Source organism: Elephas maximus, chromosome 4 (genome assembly GCF_024166365.1).
Source record: "Elephas maximus indicus isolate mEleMax1 chromosome 4, mEleMax1 primary haplotype, whole genome shotgun sequence".
Classification (NCBI taxonomy): domain Eukaryota; kingdom Metazoa; phylum Chordata; class Mammalia; order Proboscidea; family Elephantidae; genus Elephas; species Elephas maximus.
Window position 1 is genome coordinate 63404235 of NC_064822.1, and position 24778 is coordinate 63429012.

The 24778-nt window shown below is 45.4% G+C and overlaps 2 protein-coding genes across 7 annotated transcripts; both read right to left on the minus strand.

Annotated features, from left to right (window-relative positions):
- Window positions 1-756: 756 nt before the first annotated feature.
- On the minus strand, window positions 757-8906 carry ACRBP (acrosin binding protein). 3 transcript variants are annotated; one of them, XM_049882291.1, is made up of 10 exons: window positions 8667-8906; window positions 8111-8329; window positions 7814-7908; window positions 7248-7365; window positions 6007-6463; window positions 5407-5539; window positions 3091-3270; window positions 2803-2970; window positions 1607-1690; window positions 757-1090 (listed from the first exon to the last, which is right to left on the minus strand). In XM_049882291.1, the coding sequence occupies exons 1-10, from the start codon at window positions 8707-8709 to the stop codon at window positions 968-970; spliced, it is 1620 nt and encodes a 539-aa protein (XP_049738248.1). In that variant the 5' UTR covers window positions 8710-8906; the 3' UTR covers window positions 757-967. The 3 variants fall into 3 exon arrangements, with proteins under 3 accessions (XP_049738248.1, XP_049738247.1, XP_049738249.1); XM_049882290.1 differs by lacking the exon at window positions 8667-8906 and having other exon boundaries at window positions 8111-8654; XM_049882292.1 differs by lacking the exons at window positions 757-1090; window positions 8667-8906 and having other exon boundaries at window positions 1618-1960; window positions 8111-8654.
- Window positions 8907-10812: 1906 nt separating this feature from the next.
- On the minus strand, window positions 10813-23390 carry ING4 (inhibitor of growth family member 4). 4 transcript variants are annotated; one of them, XM_049882296.1, is made up of 8 exons: window positions 23298-23390; window positions 14782-14853; window positions 12864-13030; window positions 12583-12688; window positions 12297-12402; window positions 11891-12038; window positions 11572-11633; window positions 10813-11460 (listed from the first exon to the last, which is right to left on the minus strand). In XM_049882296.1, the coding sequence occupies exons 1-8, from the start codon at window positions 23332-23334 to the stop codon at window positions 11421-11423; spliced, it is 738 nt and encodes a 245-aa protein (XP_049738253.1). In that variant the 5' UTR covers window positions 23335-23390; the 3' UTR covers window positions 10813-11420. The 4 variants fall into 4 exon arrangements, with proteins under 4 accessions (XP_049738253.1, XP_049738252.1, XP_049738251.1 ...); XM_049882295.1 differs by having other exon boundaries at window positions 12297-12405; XM_049882294.1 differs by having other exon boundaries at window positions 12574-12688.
- Between the last annotated feature and the right edge of the window lie 1388 nt (window positions 23391-24778).

Here is a 24778-nt window from a genome sequence, read left to right on the forward strand (position 1 = left end):
CAGAGCCTTTAAAATGCTGTTAAAAGGTTGACCATATGTTGATAATTGAACCAGAGTGAAGGGTACATGGGGGTACATTAGACCATTCTAGTTTTGTGCATGTTTGAAAGTTGCCATAATAAGTTTTTAAAAGTGCTGTGAACCTTTAGAAGGGGGAGCAATTGTACAGTTTCCCAAATGTATGTGTGCCCAGAACACACTTTTGGGAAATTCCAAGTTATTAAAGGCCAACACTGGAGTCACACCTCAATGTATGTTGTCAAGGCATAATCATATCAACATTCAGATAATTGGGAAAATTCCTGGATGTCAAGTCGAGGGCTTCCTGGGCTCTAGGCCACAGCTGTTTCCTCTCTCCTGATAAAGTGCAAGTTTTCCACACTTCCCTGGTGTTGATCCCCCTAGACACAATCCCAGTCAGGCTCTGGCCTTTATCCTACAGAGGGACAAGCCAACACTTACATATGAAGATTATGAGGTCCAGGGCTTCAGAAATGGAGACACACATACATACTCTTCATGACCCATGTGATCCCCAAGACCCCAGCTATTGTCTTCCTCAATTGCAACTCCTAATGTCTTAGGTATTCTGCTTCTCGTGCAGATGGCTGCTTGCATGAATACCATTCTCATGACAGTCTCTTGCCTGCAGATGGATCCATAAACCTGGGGGGCTGGAGGGGCTGATTCCCATGGTTTAGGGTGACAGTGCTACAGATAGGGGTCATAACCAACAGAGGCCACACAGGCTGAAAATAAATGCTTTATGTAAAGACATTCTTTAGAGTAGATGGCGTTCCCGTGATAGGTCTCTCTGGGACTGTTGCCCCAACCCAAGGAAAACATGAGGAAGGGCTAGATAAGAGACCTGTAAGTTAGCCTGGAGACAAACTGACAGACGGGCATTTAGGAGTGATGGAGAATTTGAAAGACTGGGCTTCAGGGTGGGGGCAGGATTGGCCCCAGCTCATCCAGCTTGGCCTAGAGTCAAGGTGCTAAACTCCTGGCTCCAGCGAAGCACAAGATCCTCACTTTTGGCCTGGGTCATCACATTATAAGTTTCGTTCTGCAGACACCTCATACGGGATACCTACAGAGGTATGGAGGGGCGTGTGTGTGTGTTAGAGGCCCCACAAGAACCAGAGGACGCAGGCATAAGTGCAGGGCAGTAGAGGGAAGGAGGAAACTTGGACGTGGGTTTTTAAAAAACTGCAAAAGGCACCAAGTAGCCCAACCCCCTCCTTTCAGAAATGAGGAGGCTGAGGCTCAGTGGGGGAAGTGACTTATCCCAAGTTATCTGCTGAGTAAGAACAGGAGGCAAGACTAAGACAACATCCAGTTCTCAACCCAGCAGAGGGTTCTTCTGGTGGTGCCCTCAGGGCCTCACTTCTTACCTGCAGCATCCCTCCCGGGGCCCCCCTCCTAGTTTGGGTAGGCTTGCTTACTCCAAGATGAGTAGAGGAGAGAGCTCTGGTGGAGGCCTCTGCCCCACAGATGCAGGTGGAGAACTGTTCTCCACTCCTGGCTGCTCTTAGAGGGCTCCAAGTAGAAGAAGCTTGGTGACTGAGAGGCTGGTGGGAGGAGGAGGGGGCAGGTGGGGGCTCACCTTCCGATCTTGGTTTCTCAGCAGACACTGCTGGCTTTTGAAGGCACAGTAGTTTGGGTACTGCACATAGTCTGTGTCACAAATCTAAGGCAGGAGCAAGGGATAGGGAAGTGGGGAGGTGTCAGAAACCTCACAAAACATCAGCCCTCCAGAGAATACCCACAATGGCAGAACCAGGAGTAGGGCTTCCACATCCAGGGTGCTCCCTCCCTGGGCTTCTTCTCTGAAGAACGGGCTTCTTCTCTTCTGCCTCTCCCCTCCCACCCTCAGTCACAGTCAAGTTGCTTGGAAGGACCCAGGAGTCTGGGAGAATGAGAAGTGGCTGTCCTGCTGGTCAGCTTGCTGGGAAAATGACTAAGGAATGGGAAAGGAAAGGGAGGTTAAGGAAGCAGAACATGGGAAGGGGGCCCAATTAGTGGTCCAATATCAGGCTCCTTCTGGTGATGTAAGTGAGGGAGAGGGTAGGAGAATCTCTAATGTATGACCATGGGTGAATCGCTTCCCTCTTTGGCCCTTCCTCTCCTATCTATAAATCCAGGGGGGTGGCTGGGATGGTCTCTGAGACCCCTTCCAAATCTAGAAGTCTAGAGAGAAGATCTGGGCACAGACCCCTCAGCTCAGCTACCGACCTGTTTTAAGCTGCCCCTACTTTTCCTTGCCTTGATTTTTCCTGCTAAATCATAGGAGGGAGGAGCTTGGCTCTCAGAAACAATAGGTAGTTGCACAGGGGTGGTAACTTTGAGGAGAGGGGGACCAAGGTTGATTTCATTGAACAGGGATAGCTCGGGAAGAACTGGGTAAGAAGCCTGACTGACAGAGAGCAGGAAGCTCTGGATCACAGGGTTGGGCAGCACCTTATGTATTACCTAGTCATTTATTGCAGAGACTGAGTAACTTTGACCCAGAGTGGGAAGTGACTTGACCAAAGCCACTCACCAACTAACTGGCAGAGCTGGGACCAGAACCTTGATCTCCTGCTTCCAGTTCTATGCATCCCACCTCTCTGGGTTCCTAGCCCTTTGCCAAATACAATCCTGCTCAATGGGGGTGGGGGACTCATTGCAGTGGAGAGAGGCAGGGGGCATACTGGAGGACTGGTTCTCAGAAACCAGGGTCTGTAGCCTCATTTTAGCTCCTAAGGCTACCTGGAGCAGTAATGGGTGGGGTGGGGCTGGGCTTTGGGTAAAGTCTCTGACCTTGGTGGGGAAATCTCCATCCTGGAAGCTAAGAAACTCAGTCTGCAGCCAGCCAGCAACTCGAGAATCTTCACAGCCCTTTGTGGCAAGTCGGCCACACCAGAAGTCCATGCGGAGCCCGCCGTATAAATCCAGCCCATAAAAGTGACCTGCTTGTTTGGGCCCTGCCTGTAGCATAGGGGACAGGGGAGAGATGCAGGCCCCTGTCCCCCTGCAGGCCTCCCTTCCCGCTGCCCCATTCTGCCTGGAGTCTGTGATGTCCCCCACTGAAGGCTGCCTGCTAGGTACCTGGGTGCCAACGGATACGCTCTGGGATGACAGCAAGGGGCTGACAAATGCTGTTTTGTGGGAACTGTCGCACAGCTGCCGCCGCAGGTTAGCCTCTGAGTGACACTGCTCCAGCTTCAGGGAGCAGAAGTCACAGAGGGCACAGGTAGGTGTGTGTCGCCGTCCAAGATTGTCACAGACCTGGGGTGGAGTGTGAGACAGGCTGAGGCTGAGACTTGGCAGCCTGCGCTATCCCACACCTCAGCCCTCAGTGCTCCTAGCCTGGAGAATGTCTTTGCATAAAGGCTCTTTGGAAAGCTTCTCTAGCTTTTTTCCCTGCTCCCCTCCCCAAGGGTTCCTCAAGGATCTCGCCTCAGCTTACTCTTTCAGCACCCTCTCCTTGGGTGACTTATTCACTTCCAGGTAACCTTCATCTCTCTGCAGGTGACATCCAAATCTTATCACCAGTTCTGATCACTTTCCCAACTCCAAATCCTCATTGCCAAGTGCGTGATAGATGACCTACAATCACCCCTAACTTAGCCTATCTGAAAAGAAATCATACTCTCTCCTTCTCTAACTCTGCTAATAAATGCTAACATTTATAAAGAAGTGACACAGTGCTGGGTACTATGGCTATAAATGCCATTCAGTCCTCATGAAAACCTATAATAGACTCATAGCAATCCTATAGGACTAGTAGAACTGCTCCATAGGGCTTCCAAAGAGCGGCTGGTGTATTCAAACTGCTGACCTTTTGGTTAGCAGTTGAGCTCTTAACCACTGTACCACCAGGGCTCCTATAATTGCACAGGTACTAATAATATCCCCATTTGACTGTTGAGGAAGCTGATGCCCAGTGAGGTTAACTTGCTCAAAGCCACATATCTAATATATGGTGGAGCTGGGACATGGAGCCAGGTCCTTCTAATTCCAAAACCCATGGTCTACCCAAGAATCCATGTTTGAAACCTCCATGTTTTTGGAAGACATTCTAGAGTAGAGTTACCCATCTCTTAGCTGTACTCTCTGCCCTGATTTAGCTTCCCCAGCACTACCAGGAGGATATTGCTAAGAAGCATCTCCAGTAAAGCCCATCATCCTCCTTCCTCACTGATGTCCACAGCACATCACAGTGTGCAGAGCCTCTCACATCACCCTGTGTACTCCTCATAGCAGCAGAAGCAGCCAGTATGTCCCTGCTCAAAAACTATATTGAATTTTTCTTTCCTACCAAATTAAAAAAAAATGCTTTAGACCGCCATTCAAGATTTTTCACATTATGACCCTGAATGACTCTAGCTCTTTGACTCTATCTCCTGCTGCTCTGTTCCAGGTAAAATGGACTCTTTACTGTTACCTTAACCAAGTCCTAACATCCAATGGGCACTCCATGACCCCTGAACTTCCTACCACTTTTTTTTTTAAATCTCTCTTCAACACCTACCACACTCCCTTTACTACTGTATCCATATTAACTCTCTTAATGGGCTCTAGGTCTCTTAGAGGCAGAAGTAGTGTGCTCATTCTTGGTCCTTCATGAAATCTCCATTCTTTCTTCCCCAGAGCCTTTGCGCATAAGATTTCCTCTACCAGGAACCTTCTACCAGGCCCCCTATTTTGCCTAACTTCTTTTCATCTTCAGGTCTCGGTTTAAATATCAGTTCTTCTAAGAAGTATTCTCTGACCGTCCCAAACCTGGGAGAATTGTTCCCCCATCTGCTCTCTCTGTCCTTTGTACTTATCTCTATCCTAGCATTTATCCCATAACACTATGCTGTCCGTTTCCTCATATGTCTCTCCCACTAGACTCCAAGAGGACAGTGGACTAGATCAATTGTACTCACTGCTAAGATCTTAAACACCTAGTATAGAGTTGATGCCCAACCAATATTTGTTGAAAAATAGATGAATGGATGGCATAGTAGGGCTCAATAAATGTTGGTTAAATTATGTAAATTGAAAACTTAAGTTGTATTTTCCTGAGAATAGACTGTCCTTGGTGCTGAAGACACATGAAAATTGGACTCTCTTTACAGGTTCCCTGGAATGGACTCTATAAACTGTTTGGAAATGAGAACTGAATCTAAGGCAATGCCTGGTATTAACAATGGTAAATGGGATCAAGCGGTAACTCAAGGCCTTACAACTCAGAGAGCTGAACAATGAATTCCAGACAAGAATAGATTCTTGACAGGAATTTGAGCCTTCCTCCTTTAAGGTGGGTTGAGAAGATGTCTTTCCAGAGAACTGTATGCTTTCTGTATAACTCCCCATCCCCCACATCCAGAGGAAGCCCAGTAAGCACGTATCCATTAAACACCATGAAGGGCATACCGGCTTCCCGAAACCAAGGATTTCCTCCTCCATGAACTGCCAGGCCTTGGCAGTGGGGGTCGTGATGCAGGAGGTCTCCACAATTGAATAGCACAGCACCAGCATGGCCTCCACGTGAGGTAGCTGCAGGAGGCTAAAAGAAAACAGCACTAGCTGCTGAAAAATGGGCCAGAGGGCTGGGGGCAGAAAGCCACATCCACTCTCGTCCCCTCCCCTTAGCATCTGGTCTTAGTCACACACATTGAACATGCCGAATGGGGCCTTAGAGGCTTTTGGACAAATGAGGAACTGAAGTTCAGAAAGGGGAAGTGACTTACTCAAGGTCTCAGAGCTAATCAGTGCCAGAGACAAGAAGTTAACCCAGGCCTGATAGCTCCAGGTATAGGGCTCATTCCACTGCATCACACAGAGAGTAAGCATCAAGCACAGTGCTTAAGCCAATGACTGGCACAGAATCAGTGAGGCAGGAAGTTGCTAGGTGTGCCTGAAGCCCAAGCAAGTCTGAGTGGGTCTGGAGGCCCAAGCTGAGAAGTGGGCTGCTTATTCCCAAAGAAGGCAGCAGAAAGGGCAGGGCCAGTGAGGAGTCAGGACATCCTTTACCTGCCATGGTTTGCATTTTTCCAGGAGTCTTCATCATATGCTTCATTCATTTCATCCATTTCCTGGGCTGATCGAATGAGCTCCTGGATGTTCTCTATCATCATAGGAGTAGATTCCACTTCCCTCACCCGGGGAGTGAAGGAGGAAGGATTGGAAGATAAAGATTCAGACTGAAACTTCGACTCTGGGTCTGTCTGCAGTCCAGACACTGTCTCCAGTCCCTCCTCTGTCCCCTGTCCTTCCTCCTGCTTTGCCTCTTCTTGTTCCTCCTCTTGCTCTTCTTGTTCTCGCCCTTCTTCCTGCTTATGCTCTTGCTCCTGCTTGTGCTCCTGTCCTTGCTCCTGCTTGCGATCAGACACTTGCTCCTGACCTCCCAGGGACAAGGAGGACTGTAGCAGCTCCTCCACGTTGTTGTTAAGCCGCTCAGGCCAGGGCTGGAAGGCCTGTCGCTCTGTGGCTAAAGCAGTGTTTGGAAGGGACCAAAAGGAGAAGGGAAAGGGACAGTCTGGCTCATAGCCCTTGATTATCTTTTTTCACAGAGGGACACACACATAAACACATGGGCAAAGGAAACCAGACCAAATCACACTCATAATACTCACAGTCAAATATAAAAAACACAGAAAAGAATAAAAGTCAAATACAAAAAACACAGAAAAGAATAAGAGTACTAAAATAAAAGAATAACACCATGGCAAAATTGTGGTGTCGGTGGTATGTGTCACCTTCCTACCTCCTTCACAATTGACCCTATTCCTTAACACCCACCTCAAATCCCACCTTTTGTCCTGTCATTTAGGAAACAACCAATTTTTTCTAATGGAAAGATGCCATCTTAAAAGTCCCAAAGGACTTCCAAATGCAAGAATATCTTTGGGACTTAGAAAAAATGTATTCTGGGCAAAATTGTAAGAAATGGTGGGAGAGATTCCAGGATACTAAACGGGCTCTCCCTTAAGTAGCTGCTTGCCTGCTCCTCTCCCTCCCACTCTCAACCCCTTTGCTGCCAAGTTGGCTCATAAAAAGTCTATACAAAATAGATCTGCCCCCTAGGGTTTCCAAGGAGCAGCTGGTGGATTTGAACTGCTGACTTCTTGGTTAGCAGCTATAGCTCTTAACCACCATGCCACCAAAGCTCAACCCTCTTAGTAGCCTTCTGATTTCCCTATCACTGATACCTTAAACCCTGGCCTCTGGAACTTGTGGAAGGAGTTGCTGGTAGTTGGCCAGGAAGATCTCACCTGTGACAGGTGATGAGATGGGGGAGGTCATTGTGGTGGGTGGGACTTCGGCTGGAGTGTCAATCTCCTTGAGAGTGTTAGGTGAGAGAATGGACACAGGCTGGGAGCACCGGACTCTCTGCAGGGAGGGAAGGAAAGTGGGAATGTCTTTCCCAATGAGCGCATTTCTCCTACTCTCTTTCCCAGCATTTCTCTGAGTTTCTGGGGAGGGATGAAAGGACACGATCCTTGCTAGAAGCCTCTAGACTTAAGAAAGGAACCCCCTGTAAGAGAAAAGTCAGTTTTTCTGGGCCACACATCTGCCTCCACTCTTCTGCATTTGACTTGAGTGAAATCACTGATCTTCTAGAAGAAATGGAAGGTCTTATCTCTTTCCCTCTTCTCATTTCTCTTCCCTACTTTTCTCACAATGACAGGAGTGTTCAGATAGTTTGAATGCCCAAGGTGAGGCTGTAAATGATTGGAAAAATGGCAAGGAGGGAGGACCATAAGGATGGCCATTCTGGAGCTCTTCAATTCCCTCTTTGCCCTGGGACACCAGATCCAATCTTTGCCTTGGGCCTCACCTTGGCATAGTAGACGTGGTTGGAGCAACGGTACTGAGTAAACTGGCAGAAGGACTCAAACCAGGAGGCAAAAGGGAGGTCGGAGCAGACAGCACCTAAGAAAGGGCAGGGAAAGAGAAAGTAAACACCCAAAGAAACCCTCCCAGGAAGGAATTCTGACTCCTTGGTGCTTGGAAAGTTGAGGAGGATATGGGTTCAAGGTAAGGTGTCAGCCATACCCTTCCCTTGTCTCCAGTGAGCACAGGGCTTCTGCCCTGAGCTTTGGGTGAACTCTGGGTGCCTCCATTTCTCCCTTACCATCAGGCACCAAGCCGTGGTTTTCATACTGGTCCAGCTGAATGAGTGTGGGGTTCCGGCAACCGTGAGTTGCACGGAGACGGCAGGTAGTCTCTGCCTTCCATGTTGGGGTCAGCAGTGAGAAGAAGCGTTGATACTCGCTCGGAGAGAGAGGGCTGCCTGGAGTGGAGCTTGAAGTCAGATCCTGGGCTGGGGCAGGTGTTGGATTCAGGAGCAGCACTGCAGGGTGGGGGACACACAGATGGACAGACCGAATCCCAAAATCCATTCAGGGCAAAGAACAGACCCAGACTAGCAGCCGGGACCCCTTGTAAAGAAGGAACTGGCGAGTCCTGAAGGGATGATCTCTGCTGACCAGGGAGGAGAGGATTCTAGGGACAGAGGCAAAGTCAGACCCCAGGGGGAAGGATTTGGGGACGATCTCAGAAGCCAGGGAGCAGACCTAACTTGACTATCAAGAAAAAGCGTTTCGGAAACCGTAAAAGAGGGGCTTTCAGGCAGTACAGGGCTGATCGCGGGGACAAAGAGACCACCAGAGCAGGCGGGAACCTCTCACCCTTCAGGAATGAGAGAAGGAAGCCAGCAGCTAGCTTCCTCATGGCTCCAGACGATCTGCCCGTGTTGCCCAGACCAAAGCAGCCTCCAACGGGCCGAAGCTACCGAGTCGGCGGGTCACGGGCTCGAGCGCGGGGGGAATAAGGTGCGACCCAGACGTCACAAGCGCAGGGGGCGGGGCCGCGGGAAACTGACGCGGGCCCCGAAGTGCCCAATGGGGCGCTGGGGCGTGTGGGTGCTATTGGGCTACGACTCCCACTCAAAATGGTAATGACCGCAAAAGCGATCATTGCTTAGTATTGTGAAATAAAATTGTTTTGCTTTATAAGAACAATTCGTACTACACTAAAGGTTATCTTATTAAATGTTAGAGCCCTATGTTTGTAAAATCATATATTTATGTATAGGTAGGGAACGCTGGTGGCGTAATAGTTAAGTGCTACGGCTGCTAATCAAAGGGTCGGCAGTTCGAGTCCGCCAGGCGCTCCTTGGAAACTCTATGGGGCAGTTCTACTCTGTCCTATAGGGTCGCTTTGAGTCGGAATCGACTCGACGGCACTGGGTTTGGTTTTTGTACGTATAGGTATGTATACACATATATGTAGTCTTAAATACCTATAGCTATGCTAGCTATGCCTTGAACTATAACTTTTTAAAAGTAGCTTGTCCTGTGTCACGTAATTGTATTTAGGTGATCAATTTCACTGAACTTAAAACTCATTCAGATAACAATTGATTAATAAACATGTCCTGTTTCCAAGACTACAGAGGTCTTGTACTCACAGCTTACTGATTTTGTGATGGTCTCAAGGCTTCCATTTCAGCTGTGATGTTTGAGCACATCCTGCCCTAAGAGGTATTCTGACGCAAACGTCAATGAGAAATTTTTTTTCTTCAAAGTCCCTTATAAAATTATATATTGTTTTGTGCCAAGTCAATTCTGACTCAATCTGACCCTGTTGGACAGTGTAAAGCTGCCCCATAGGGTTTCTTAGGCTGTAATCTTTAGGGGCTCAGATCCCCAGGTCCTTTCTGCAGAGAAGTGGCTAGTGGGTTCGAACCACAGACCTTTTGGTTAGTAGCCAAGCACTTAACCACTGTATATAAGCACTATGAAAATGTTAACTGGACCACTGATTTATTCAGCATGATGTGCTGCCAAATTTGCAAACTGACTGTTAAACCTACATAAAAATAAAAATCCAAACCCTTTCCATTCTGACTCATAGCGATCCTAATAGGACAGAGTAGAACTGCTAATAGGGTTTCCACGCAGCAGCTGGTGGATTTGAACTGCTAACCTTTTGGTTAGCAGCCAAGTTCTCAACCACTGTGCCATCAGGGAGCGAGGGTTTTTTTTTTAACCTACATGGCAACCTACTAAGGGTGTTCTGTTTATTTTTGAATCTTCAGTGGAGTAGGTCCTATGTTGTTCTTTATGTATATTACTTTTAGTTTCCATAGTAATCCTCTGCGGTGGATAGTATCATCATTCCTATTTCACAGATAAGGACAACAGAGCTTGGAGAAGCCATTTGCCCAATGGGTGCTAAGACTTAGATGTAAGTATAGGCAGGGTTCTGGGGCAAGGAGAGATGGAATGTATGAAACAAGGTCAGGGCCTACCTGGGCAGGAACTAGAGATGACACCTCTATGTAATAAATGCACCAAAAGGGGAAGACAAGAGCAGGGTTCGGATCAAGACAGCTCAGGTATAAGGACGGCTCAGTGGTCTAGGCAAGCAGTTTTCAAGTGGGAGGTGAGCAAGACAATCCATTGGGATATGAGAAGAAAATACTTATCTATTTTGTGTTTAAAATAAGACGTCAAGCTAATATTTAATATAGTAGTACATGTATATAGCACAAACATGTATTTACTAGAAATTAAGTGAAAAATGTTTAATGGAGAAAAGGCACACAATGTAAAAAGGTTTGGAGACTCCTGATTTGAGGCACCACCCTCTAGCTTTATCTTTCCCAAGTTGAGAAGCTGTGAGTTCTGGTGTAGAGGTACCACTTCTGGATCCACGACTTGTCCTACTGCTGGTAGGTCATCTTCCTACCTCTTACCCATCCCAGAGGATGCAAAAAGAATGCTTAGTACATGATACTAAAATAGTGTGTGTATAATAAACACAGCAGGCCAACATGTATAGCTTTTATTCACCTACCCAAATTCCTTTACACGTGTTATCTGCATACCACCTGCCCTCCCCCATTCACAAGGCCAGGATGAATCCCCTTGGCATGGAGGAAGGGGTGTCTTTCGAATACGGCCAGAGCCCAGATGATCTGGGGAGTCTGCATCATGGAAAAAGCAGGAGGAGAATGGAGAAGAAAGTTTATCACACCATAGCCCCTCATGGTGGGGGGAAGAAGCTAGAGGGCTGGTGGAATGCCCACATGCTACTGCTCTAGTCCTTAAATACAAAGCAAGGGGAATAAAGAGGACCACCCCTCTGAAATACAGCACCAACCTCGGCATGGAGGCAAAAGGACAGTGGGCAAGACCACTTTCCTCTGAAGGGGAAGAGTTGAACGAGCACATACCATTAGTGGCTGCAGCACCCCTCCCTACCAGGGTTTGGATGCAGCCTCAGCACCAGGAGTGAGGGGTAGGGGTAGAGAAGGGATGACAATACTGTACCATCCACTTCTCCCTGAACCCCCTGGCCCCAGCACAGGCATTCCTCTCCCCACTAGCCCTGGTCAAGGGACATGGAAGAAACTGTGTTGGAATCCAAGGCCTTATCTATTTCTTCTTCCGTTCTTGGGAGCAGCGTGGGCAAAACCTAGAGAGGAACATAAAAGAGATGGGGAGGGAGAATGTCAGTGAAAGGGAGAATGTTCTCCACCACTCAGCTTAGGGGCAGGCCAGTTCCTACCACAACACTCTCACTCACCATTTCCCCCGAGGCTTGGTTGTCAGTCCCACACAGGCAAAGTGGAACCACTCAATAGAACACTGGAAAAGGAAGAAGTGTAGGTCAAGGGGCCAGGGAAGGGCAGAGGAAGGAAAGGAGACCCCTATACAGATTCCTCGGGAGTATGCCTTTATTCTATCCCTGCAGAGAATTCTTGGAGGTCCTAAGGGCAACCAGTGCCAACCACCTGCTGTCTACCATGAAGTCCCACTGTTTAGCCATGTTTTTTCCCCCTCTTGTATCCACACCTTTACATCCCCTTCAGAGTGCCCCCTTCCTGAGGCAAACTGGTTCTTACATCAGGGTTGTCACAACCAATCATTTCTCCATAGGAAACCTGGTGACAAAGGCAGTAGGTGGGTTCATTGGGATCCACAGGCATATCCAACACATCAGAGGGGTGGACACTGCCAAAGGTCACTGAGGGCATCCCATACTCAGGACTTCTGCAGGCCAAGAGGAAGAGAAAGTGTCATCTGCAGGAAGGAGAGATATAACCTGAGACTCTCAGAGATGGTAGGAGATCCTGGTGGACAAGTGATTATGGTTTCTCCTCTCTATCCAGCAGGTACCAAACTAATGAGTGAGAAGTGTTATTGACACAGAAGACAGGCAAAAGTGACCAGGAGTAGTGTGGGATGGGAGTGGGGTTAGACAGGAGAGAAGAGTATGTCATCTGGCAAAGTGGTTCCCGATGCACTCACGTGCGCACAAGCTTTAACTTCTTCTGGGCAGCCTTGGGGGCTTCTTCATCTGAGTTTTTCCCTTTGGAACGAGCACGGGCAGCTTTTTTCTCCTTTTGAGTCCGACCTTCTAGGGAAGAGGGGGAAAGCCAGAAGGCAGGGAAACAGAAAGATGGGTTAAGTCCTCTTTGTTTCCCCATTTCCAACCTGGTGCCTCACCCTGATAGGTGAAGAGCCTGCTGCTTCTCCCTGAGAATCCTCACCCCACCTCTCGGAGTCCCGCCCTCCTGCTCCTCACTCTTTTTGCCTTTGCTGGAGGAGCTGTCATAGTCACTTGACTCAATCTGTTTCTCCTTCAGATCAGCTTCAAAACGGGCCAGGTCTGTGTCTAGCCGCCGTATGTGTTTGTCCACCTGGGTGGGAAGGAAGGAGAAGGGAGGGTACATGGCTGGATCCAGTAAATACAACAGACTAAAACAGACTCACGGATCTCCCAGACCCGAAACAGATCCCCAGACAGCTGAAGGAGAGGTCTAGGACGCTGAGGATTAGATGGGAGGTAGGTGGGAGCCATGAACAGGGCCATACCATCTCATAGGTCTGCATGGCAAGCTGCACCTTGTCGTCACCAAATTCCTTGCACTTGCCATAGGCTTCCTGGATCTGTTTGAGAAGGGCCAATTTTTCCTCGGAGCTCAGGCTGCGGGCGCTACTCATATACTCAGTGGCCAACTTGTCAATTTCAGCCTTCAGGTCTACAACAGAGACAGAGGCCTGGTCACAATGACCCCTGAGTGGCTAGGTGAAACATACTTCTTCCTCTTGTTCCTCGGGCCTTTTCCATTCGCCATCATAACCTTCGAACTAAAATGTACTGAATGTTCATAGGTTCATAGGTATTGTGCCTGCCATGTACTCAAGTAATGCAACATACTGACAACATTTGTTTCAAAGGTGCCTTCAAGGTGCTGAAAACACTGCTATTATACTTGAAACTTAAATGATTAAAACACAACGAGGGATCCTTTGCACACTGCACTAATACGTAGATTATTCCTGTTGATGTCTGAAGACGTTCCTTTGCAGGGCTTGCTGTTGCTTCAACCCTGAATTCTGTCTCAAAAGCTGCCTGGTTTCTCTTCTCCAAAACACTCCACAGCATCTCTGACTACTGCAAACCAGGCGGGGTTATCTGCTGTTGCTGGCTTCCAGGTCTCTACATCTATAACTCATCATTTAAACTTAAGCCCTAGTTCACCCATATGACAGTTCTGCCTACCTTATCGCCCACCCTGGTTTGCTGATCATTTGCAACTTGCTTACATTTCCCATCACCTTTTTTTTTTTTGTTTACTCATCTGACATACTGCTGCAAACATTTCAGTACTGGAAGACTGGTGATATTCCAGAACTCTGAGACTGTAGATGTGTTCTGCCTAATATTTGCTATGGTTCATAAACAATGCTGACGAAAGAAGACATAAGTCTGGCTGTGGCACAGCGCAGCAACAGATTAACAGGGAGGACTTGCAGACACATGACGTTCATGCCCCACTTCATTCCAGGCCTTTGAAGGGCTGAGAAAGCATATAGTTCCATAATCACCAGTAACTGGTCTGCGCACAAACTCAAGAGTTGGAGTTATTTTACAAAGAAAGCAAGCTGGTCCTCAGCATACAGCAGGCAGTTCTCAGAGTCTGTGTCCAGAATCTTACATGATGTTCACCTCTTCCTGAGTAAACTTGCCTAGAATAATGTGAGTCACCAGTTTCAGGTATCCTAACACCAACTTGTTACATCCTTCAACATGACTACAAAAGGATGGAAGATAAAGCCTTCAGTCTTTGGGGGAATGGCTCTGACAGGTTTCTTCAACCCTGAGGAGACCAGCATCATCCTGTTGTAGCCTCAGGCTATAAGTGAATGCCTCAGTGCAGCCAAACATGCTCAACGATTTCTAGAGTCCAAGTTCACAGATGGTAGCTAATGCTTTTGTGAGGCTGAAGAATACTGTAGAGATCCTGATATGAACTGCTGTTTTCCTTTCTTCTTTCTTGCTTTCTTTTCAGAATTTGTCATACAGCAAAAATCCCGTCTATCAACATGAGTTGCAGATTAAAACCACACTGAAAATTCTGTGATATTATTAATATTGTAATATTAACAACACAGTGAAGTAGAAAGATTTTAGTCTTCCTATAATTATATTGAGTATAGACAGCCGTAATGATTCCAGAGTTGACTTAGGCTTTTTAGATTCTTCTTGAGGATGGTATAAAGAACAAAGTATTGGCTCTTGAGGCACTGTCTCAATACTCCATTTGTTATGAAAAAGCTGATAAAGAAATGAGGATCACCCTTACCTCCATTTAAGAATTGCAAAGGAGTAAAAAAGAGAGAGAAGCCACAGTTCTCCAGATCATATTAGATAATATATAAAACCAAGTAGAAAAATAAATGATCATGCACATTCATTATTCACATGGACTCCTTACTCTGCACGTACCCTCTGTTCTTTGGTCTAGGTCCCTCATGAGCTGAAAGTTTCTCTGCAACTCAAAGGGGAGGTTTTCGATACCTAAGGGGAAGAGGAGAAACTGAGAATTACTGGATTTTACAGGCCTTGTACCTCTTTTTTTAAAGGGCAGTTCCAAAGCAGGGTCCAAACATCCTCCGATTTCCCTCCTTTGAACCTTTAGATTGATCTGCGATATCATTCATATTTCCTTTCTCAGAGAAAGTCGTGTCCATCTCTCTCCACAACTAACCTCTTCATCTCTGCACAGCTGTCCCATCCTTACTTTACAAACCAGCCCTTCCCTTTTCTTTATTTCCAATCTCTGCCTCCAAGCTCCTTGCCCTCAACTTAGAAATACCCTCCTGGTATCCACTACTTCCTATCACACACACAATCTACTCTCTACAAAGTAGCCAGCATGGTCTTTTAAAAAATGCATATCTGATCGGGTCACTCTCTTACTTATAACCCTCTAATAACTTCCTATTGCTCTTGGATGCTATACACTTTCTGGCCCTTGTTTAGCTCACATTTCTTTAAGTCTTGCCAGCCCCACTGTGCGTTCTCTCTGCTCTAACCATACTGGTCTTCTCTGAATGCCTCAAACTTGCCAGTGCTCTTCCTGCCACTTGGCTCTTGACATGCTGTTCTCTCTACCTGGAATGCACTGCCTGGTCTTCCTCACCCCATCCTCACCATACCTCTTAGCTTACTGAATTCTTGCTTATCTTCCAAAGTTAAGCTCAAACATGACTTCCCCAAGACTCCGACAAGTGCCCTGGATATATGCTGTCATATACTCTATTTTCTATCCTTTCAAGTACTTTAAAAAAAAAAACAAACAAACCAGTTGCCGTCAAGTCGATTCCGACTCATAGCAACCCTACAGGACAGAGTAGAACTGCCCCCGTAGGGTTTCAAGTACTTACCTAATGGTAATTAAATAATTAGTTATGTAATTAGTTACTTAATATCCATCTTCCCAGACATCCAGAAGACTGGAGCATGTCTCTCTTGCACTCTGTTATTTCCCTAGTGTTTAGCATTATGACTTGGATACAGAAGATACTCAATAAATACTTGAATAAATGCATAAATACTTAAGTCTACCCCTTGCAAGGACAATGTCTTCCCATGACTCCACCTCAAACTTTTAAAATGCTTCCACTTCCTTAACCAACAACCTCAGGTCTGCCACCACCAGTTTACTGACACTACTTTAAGTCACCAATGACTTATCAAATGGTCTTTTATTAGTCCTATCCTAAAAAATACCTCTGCAGCAGCTGACACCAACTTCTCTCCTTCGAGTAACTTTCTTCCTCTTAGGGTTCCAAATCTTGTCATATACCTTCTGGTAATTCCAACATTGATATCTCCTTAGCCTGTCCCTTAAATGGTAATGTTTTCTTGAGATAACACTTTAATCCTCTGATTTTCTCACTTTACTTGTTTCCCCTGAATGATCTCATTCACTCTCATAGATACAATATATTATCTACCTCACTTCCCAAGCAGGAATTCTAGAAGTTACCTTAGACTCTTTGCTCACCCTTAACTACTCAGTCACCCCATCGATCCAGTTATTTTAAATCCTAAATACTCTGTCACTCCCTGAGATCAGGTTCCTATCTCTGGCCTGGGTTGTTATCACTGATTGATCTCCCTGTTACTAATGTTATCACCCTTCAAATTACCATATATCAGTTATTTTCTTTCATAAAACACCCTACTTTAAAAATCGGTTGGTCCCCAGCTAACAGGCATACAAGGAAATGCTGGCGATCATTAGCCATTAACCCAGTGCCGTCGAGTCAATTCCGACTCATAGTGATCCTATAGGACAGAATAGAACTGTGCCACAGAGTTTCCAAGGAGCACCTGGCGGATTCGAAGTGCCGACCCTTTGGTTAGCAGCCGTAGCACTTAACCACTACACCACCAGGGATTCCCATTAGCCATTAGAGGAATGCAAATCAAAACTACGCTGAGATATCACCTTACCCTGACAATACCCTCTCCCTAAAAAAAAACAAATGTTGGAGAGATTGTAGGGAGACTGGAACTCTTATGCACTGCTGGAAGTAATGTAAAATGGTACAACCACTTTGGAAAACGATACGGCACTTCCTTAAAAAGCTGGAAATAGAAATACCATACAACCCAGCAATCACACTCCTAGGAATATACCCTAGAGAATAAGAGCTGTCACATGAATAGACATATGCACACTCACGTTCACTGCAGCACTGTTCCCAACAGCAAAAAGATGGAAACAAGCTAGGTGCCCATCAACAGACAACAAGATAAACGAATTATGGTATATTCACACAATGGAATACTACGAAACGATAAAGAACAATGATGAATCTGCAAAAAATCTCACAACATGAATGAATCTGGAAGGCATTATGCTGGGTAAAATTAGTCAGTCACAAATGGACAAATATCGTATGAGACCGTGGTTGTAAGAACTCAAGAAAAAACTAAATATAAAATCTAAAACGATACAGATCATGGAAGAAAAAACAGGGACAATGCTAGAAGCCCTAATACATGGCATAAATAGTATACAAAATGTGACTCACGATGCACAAACACCAGAAGAGAAACTAGGTAACTGGGAGCTCCTAAAACTCAAATACCTATGCTCATCCAAAAATTTCACCAAAAGAGTAAAAAGATTACCTACAGACTGAGAAAAAGTTTTTAGCTATGACATTTCCGATCAGCGTCTGATCTCTAAAATCTACATGATACTGCAAAAACTCAACATCAAAAAGACAAATAACCCAATTAAAAAATGGGCAAAGGACATGAACAGGGACTTCACTAAAGATGACATTCAGGGAGCTAACAGATACATGAGGAAATGCTCACGATCATTAGCCGTTAGAGAAATGCAAACCAAAACTACAATGAGATTCCAACTCACCCCAACAAGGCTGGCATTAATCCAAATACAAAATAATAAATGTTGGAGAGGCTGTGGAGAGACTGGAACACTTATACACTGCTGGTGGGAATGTAAAAACAGTGCAAACACTTTGGAAATTGATTTGGCGCTTCTTTAAAAAGCTAGAAATAGAAGAAGCATATGATCTAGCAATCCCACTGCCTGGAATATATCCTTGAGAAATAAGAGCCTTTACATGAACAGATACATGCACACCCATGTTTACTGCAGCACTGTTTACAATAGCAAAAAGATGGAAGCAAGCAAGCAAGGTGCCCATCAACAGATGAATGGATAAATAAATTATGGTATATTCACACAATGGAATACTACGCATCAATAAAGAACAACGATGAATCCGTGAAACATTTCATAACATGGAGGAATCTGGAAGGCATTATGCTGAGTGAAATTAGTCAGCTGCAAAATGACAAATATTGTATGAAACCACTATTATGAGAAATCAAGAAAGAAGAATATTCTTGGACGGTTATGAGAGTGGGGGGGAGGGAAAGGCGTATTCACTAGTTAGATAGTACACAAGAACTATTTTAGGTGAAGGGAAAGACAACACACAAACACAGGAGAGGTCAGCACAACTGGAGTAAACCAAAAGCAAAGAAGCTTCCTGAATAAACCGAACGCTTCTAAGGCCAGCACAGCAGGGGCCGGGGTCTGGGGACCATGGTTTCGGGGGACATCTAGGTCAACTGGCACAATAAAACCTATTAAGAAAACATTCTGCATCTCACTTGGGAGAGTGGCATCTGGGGTCTTAAACGGTAGCAAGTAGCCATCTAAGATGCGTCAATTGGTCTGAACCCACCTGGGGCAAAGAAGAATGAAGAACACCAAAGACACAAGGTAATTATGAGCCCAAGGGACAGAAAGGGCCACATACACCAAAGACTACATCAGCCTAAGACCAGAAGAACTAGGTGGTGCCCAGCTACAACTGATTACTGTCCTGACAGGGAAAACAACAGAGAGCCCCTGAGGGAGCAGGAGAACAGTGGGATGCAGATCCCAAATTCTCATAAAAAGATCAGACTTAATGGTCTGACTGAGACTAGAAGGACCCCAGAGGTCATGGTCCCCAATCTTCTGTTAGCCCAAGACTGGAATCATTCCCAAAGCCAGCTCTGCAGACAGGAATTGGACCGGAATATTTATAGGATAGAAAATCATACTGGTGAGGAGTATACTTCTTGGACCAAGTAGACACATGAGACTATGTGGGCAGCTCCTGTCTGCAGGGGAGATGAGAAGGCAGAGGGGGACAGAAGCTGGCTGAATGAACATGGAAATGCAGGGTGGAGAGAAGGAGTGTGCTGTCTCATAAGGGGGAGAGCAACTAGGAGTATATACCAAGGTGTATATAAATTTTTGTATGAGAGAGTGACTTGATTTGTAAACTTTCACTTAAAGTGCAATAAAAATTAAAAAAAAAAAAGCTCAAGAAGAGGTTTAAACACAGAAGAAAACACTCTTTGATGGTTACAAGGGTGGGAAGGGAGGGAGAGGAGAAATTCACTAACTAGATAGTAGACAACAATTATCTTAGGTGAATGGAAAGACAACACATAATACAAGGGAAGTGAGCATAACTGGACTAGACCAAAAGCTAAGAAGTTTCCTGAACACAACCATACACTTCACAGGACAGAGCAGCAGGGGCAGTGTCTGGGGACCATGGTTTCAGGGAACATCTACGTCAACTGGCATAACAAAGTTTATTAAGAAAATGTTCTGCATTTCACTTAGGTGAGTGGTATCTGGGGTCTTAAAAGCTTGCGAGTGGCCATCTAAGATGCATCAAGTGGTCCCAACCCACCCGGAGCAAACGAGAAGAACACCAAAGACACAAGGAAAATGTTAGCCCAAGAGACAAAAGCTCCACATAAACCAAAGACTCCATCAGCCTGAGACCAAAAGAACTGGATGGTACCCGGCTACCACCAATGACCACCCTGACAGGAAACACAACAGAGAGTCCCTGATGGAACAGGAGGGAACTGTGGTGCAGACTGCAAATTCATGTAAAAAGATCAGACTTGATGGTCTGACTGAGACTAGAGGATCACCAGACGACTTGGCCCCGAGGCTCTCTGTACCCAGAACTAAAGCCATTCCCGAAGCCAACTCTTCAGACAGAGATTAGACTAGACTATAAAACATAAAATAATACTCGTGAAGAGTGAGCTTCTTAGCTCAAGTAAATACACAAGACTAAATGCGCAGTTTCTGGCTGGAGGCAGGATAGGAGCCGGTTGAAAGGACACAAAAAACTTGGGGCGGAAAGCAGGAACATGCCGTCACATTATAGGGACTGCAACTAGGCTGGCATAACAATATGTGTATAAGTTTTTGTATGAGAAATTAACTTGAGCTGTAAACTTTCACATAAAGCACAATTAAAAAAAAAATCTCTTGGTTCCTCACTATTTAAAATGCAAACTTCTCAGGCAGCTAACAGACACACAAGGAAATGCTAGCGATCGTTAGCCATTAGAGAAATGCAAATCAAAATTATACTGAGATATCATCTCACCCTGACAATACTGGTACTAATCCAAAAAACCCCACAAAATAACAAATGTTGGAGAGGTTGTGGGGGGATTGGAACTCTTATGCACTCCTGGTGGGAATGTAAAATGGTATAACCACTTTGGAAAACGACATGGTGCTTACTTAAAAAGCTAGAAATAGAAATACCATACGATTCAGCAATCCCACTCCTAGGAATATACCCTAGACAAATAAGTCCCTTCACAGGAATAGACATACGCACACCCATGTTCATTGCAGCACTATTCACAATAGCAAAAAGATGGAAACAACCTCAATGCCCATCAACAGATGAATAGGTATACAAATTATGGTACATTACACACACTGGAATACCGTGCAACAATAAAGAACAATGATGAATCTGGAGGGCATTATGCTGAGTGAAATCACTCAGTCACAAAAGGACAAATATTGCATGAGACCACTATTATAAAAACTCAAGACAAGGTTTACACACAGAAGAAAGCATTCTTTGATGGTTACAAGAGTAGGGAGGGTGAGGGAGGGGAAGTCACTTATTAGATAGTAGATGTTATAGATTGAACTGTGTCCCCCTAAAATGTGTGTCAACTTGGCTAGGCCATGATTCCCAGAATTGTGTGACTGTCATCGGATGTGATTTTTCTACGTGTTGTAAATCCTACTTCTAATGTGGCGGGATTAGACGCAGTTACGTTAATGAGGCAGGGTTCAATCTATAAGATTAGGTTGTGTCTTAAATCAATCTCTTTTTGAATGACAGAAGCAGGCAGAAGGACGTGGGCACCTCATACCACCAAGAAACAACTGGGAGAATGGTGCATCCTTTGGACCTGGAGCCTGCACTGAGAAGTTCCTCGACCGGGAAAGACAAGGACCTTTCCCCAGAGCGGACAGAGAGAGAAAGCTTTCCCCTGGAGCTGGCACTTTGAATTTGGACTTCTAGCCTCCTAGATTGTGAGATAATAAATTTCTCTTTGTTAAAACTATCCACTTGTACTTATGCTACAGCAGCACTAGATAACTAAGACAGTAGACAAGTGTCAATTTCAGTGAAGGGAAGGACAACACACAACATAGGGGAAATCAGCACAACTGGACCAAAGCAAAAGCACAGAAGTTTCCTAGATACATCCAAACACTTTGAGGGACTGTGTAGCTGGGGCTGGGGCCTGGGGACCATAGTCTTGGGTGACATCTAGGTCAACTGGTATAACAAAGAAAATGTTCTACATTCCACTTTGGTGAGTAGAGCCTAGGGTCTTAAAAGCTTGTGAAAAGTCATCTAAGATATATCTATTGGTCCCATCCCCTCTGCAGCAAAGGACAATAAAGAAAACCAAAGACACAAGGGAAATATCAGCCCAAAGGACTAAAAGACCACATGAACCAGAGACTCCACCAGCCTGAGACCAGAAGAACTAAATGATGCCTGGCTACCACCACCGACAGGGATCACAACAGAGAGTCCCAGACAGAAAGGGAAAAAAATGCAGAACAGAATTCAAATTCATGAAAAAAGACCAGACTTACTAGTCTGACAGAGACTGGAAGAACCCCCAAAACGATGGCCCTGGACACTCTGCTAACCTACAACTGAAACCTTTCCTGAAGCCCATTTTTCAGACAAAGATTAGACAGGCCTATAAAACAAAAAATAACACACATGAAGGACATTCTTCTTAGAACAATCAAATATACAAGACCAAATGGGCAACTCCTATCCAAAAGCAAGACGAGAAAGCAGGATGTGACAGAAACTAGACAAATGCACACAGGGAACCCGGGGTGTAAAAGGGGGAGCGTGTTGTCACATTGTAGGGATTGCAAACAATTTCACAAAACAGAATGTGTACAAATTTTTGAACGAGAAGTTAACTTGAGCTGTAAACTTTCACCTAAAGCACAATTAAAAGAAAAAAAAAAAGAAAAAAAAGCAGACTTCTTAGCTTGGCTTAAAAAACCTTGCACAATCCAGCCCCAGCCTCTTTCTCCAGTCTCATTTCCAGTCTTCCATCTTAAAGTCCTATATCAAACATTCTAACCTCACTCTTCCCTGACATTAGCACAAACCTGTCACCATACCTTTGCTGATGCTTCCCCTCAGCCTGGAATTTCTTTTCCCTTTCTGCCAAATAAACGCTCTAACTTCAAGACCCTATTTAAATACAACCTCCTCCGTAAAGCTTTTCCTACCTCCCCAGACAATTACTTTCCCTTTCTCGGGCATTACCAACTGTCCTTTTAATATATTTCTATCATTTCTTTTGTCACACCGTTTTCTAATCATTTGCAGAATCTGTTTTCTACTAGATTGTGAGTTTCTTGAGGGAAGGAGCTGTATCTTATTCATTTCTGTGCCTGCCATTATGTCTGACTCATCTCAATATTTCAATAAATATTTATTGACTCCCGAGCGCACAGGGTGATAGGCTTTGTGAAGCGGTGGGTTATAAAAATGGCATAAACATAACACCAGATTTCCAGATTAATGGGAATTAGACCTTTGCTCCATGAAGAGAGGCGTTCCAGTTCAGCACCTGACAATGGTCACTCATTGCCCCCATCCCTGTGACGAGCCGCTTCTTAAGAGAGAAACTGAGTGGAGCGGCGATCAGGTCTTTGCCGCTGCTCCAAATGGCAGTGGGTGATACAGTGGAAAAACCCATTCTGAACGACTTTAAGGTAGAGCTATTTTTAGTTAGGCTGAAGACCCTGAAGAGTGGGGACAGCAAACATCTTCTCAGCTATATTAGCCTTTCAAAAGAGAGATCTTTCAGCCCCACCGCGCAGCCCCTCCCTCGCCTACACCCAACAGCGAGGCCTCGACCCTTCTGCCCCGCCCCCTCTCTCTCCACACCCTCCAGTGTTTTCTCCCACGGAACCCCTTCACGAGTGTGACCATCTTACCGCCAGGACTTCTAAGCCATAGATCCTCTCATACCCGATCCCCCCACCACTCTATGACCCCTGACCCCCTCCTCCAGCCTGCTCTTACTGTCCAGGTAATGTTCCAAATACATCCCCGCAGCCATCTTGAAGCAAAACAAAGCAACTTCCGATCCACCTCGGAAGTGACTGAAATGCGATAGGCTCTGAGGCGATCCTTGGGTTAGAACCCTTCCGCCCTTAAGAGGAGAACTTCCGCCCTTAAGAGGAGAACTTCCGCCCTTAAGAGGAGAACTTCCGCCCTTAGTAAGTTGTCCGCCGGGACACATCCGCCCGATTTTGGACCTTTTTTCTCGTGCGTGGGTAGCCCCTACAGTCCGTAATGAGGCAGCTTTAGCCTGCTTCCGCCCTTACTTAGACCCCAGTATGCGACTGAGGCAGGTGTGACGTCACTGGGGGGGTCGCCATTTTGAATTCTCTACCAAACTTTTTCCCTCCAAAACGGGAATGTAGGGTGGTGGTGGAAATGTTGTTCTCTTTAGATTGTATGCCACAAATACCCCTTTTCAGGACCTGGGCATCTAACGTTTCCTTTTTGCAGAATTTGAGTTTGGTGACCAGAGCAGGGCTCTACAGGGCAGCTAAGTTTCCTAGGGAAGTTTGAGAAAAGTATCTGGATTGCGAGAATTAAACCCTCCATATTTCTCTTTATTCACATGAACCTCTCTCCAGAATTATTTTTTTAACCTGAGAAAAGTCATTACTTATGAACCTTCTACTTATAAGTACAGAGTAGACTTACACAATAAAGCTGTTATTCTTCACCTCTTTTTTCAGGGGTTCTGTCCTTTACACTCAAATGCATTTCACATTCAAAATGATACAGTACTTCCGACCTTGCCGTCTTGCAACTCTGTGAGGGAAATCTCATGTATTTTCTCTCCTTTCTTAAGCATTTATATGTGATGCTAATCGTCATGGATTCTGAAGAGAATGGTTCATTGGCTGGGCCAGTTAGGTACCAACCATCACTCTTGTCAGCTACAATGAAAACTGCTTTTCATCAAAACAGAAAGCAAGTGCATGGCAGGGTACCACTACACTAGGGAAACAGAACTCAGTCCATAACCCAATAACTGGTGTTAGTAAAATAGTATTTTGGAGATAGTTTTCACCCCTCACACATCTTTGACAACAATCATCAATGACACACGCTGGGTTTTAATAAGACATTCACCCATATAGCTTAGATTAGACCAAATATGTGAAGACGGGTAGGGTGAACCTGTGTTTACTAGTGAGCAGGTGGTATTATCCAACAATATAGAATAGCCTTTACTCTAATTACAAGTGTGTCATCCCCTTGGGTAAGTGATTTAATCTGTGCCTGTTACCTCTTCTATAAAATGAGAACAGTACCTAACAGGATTGTTGCACTAAGTGTGTATGTATACGTGTACACTCAGAAGGCGTAGACTCTGGTTCTAATACTGTTGCTGCAGGTAGGGCTGTGTCATGGATTGAATTGTGTCCCCCCAAAATATCTGTCAACATGGGCAGGTCATGACTCCCTTTATGATTTGATTTGTT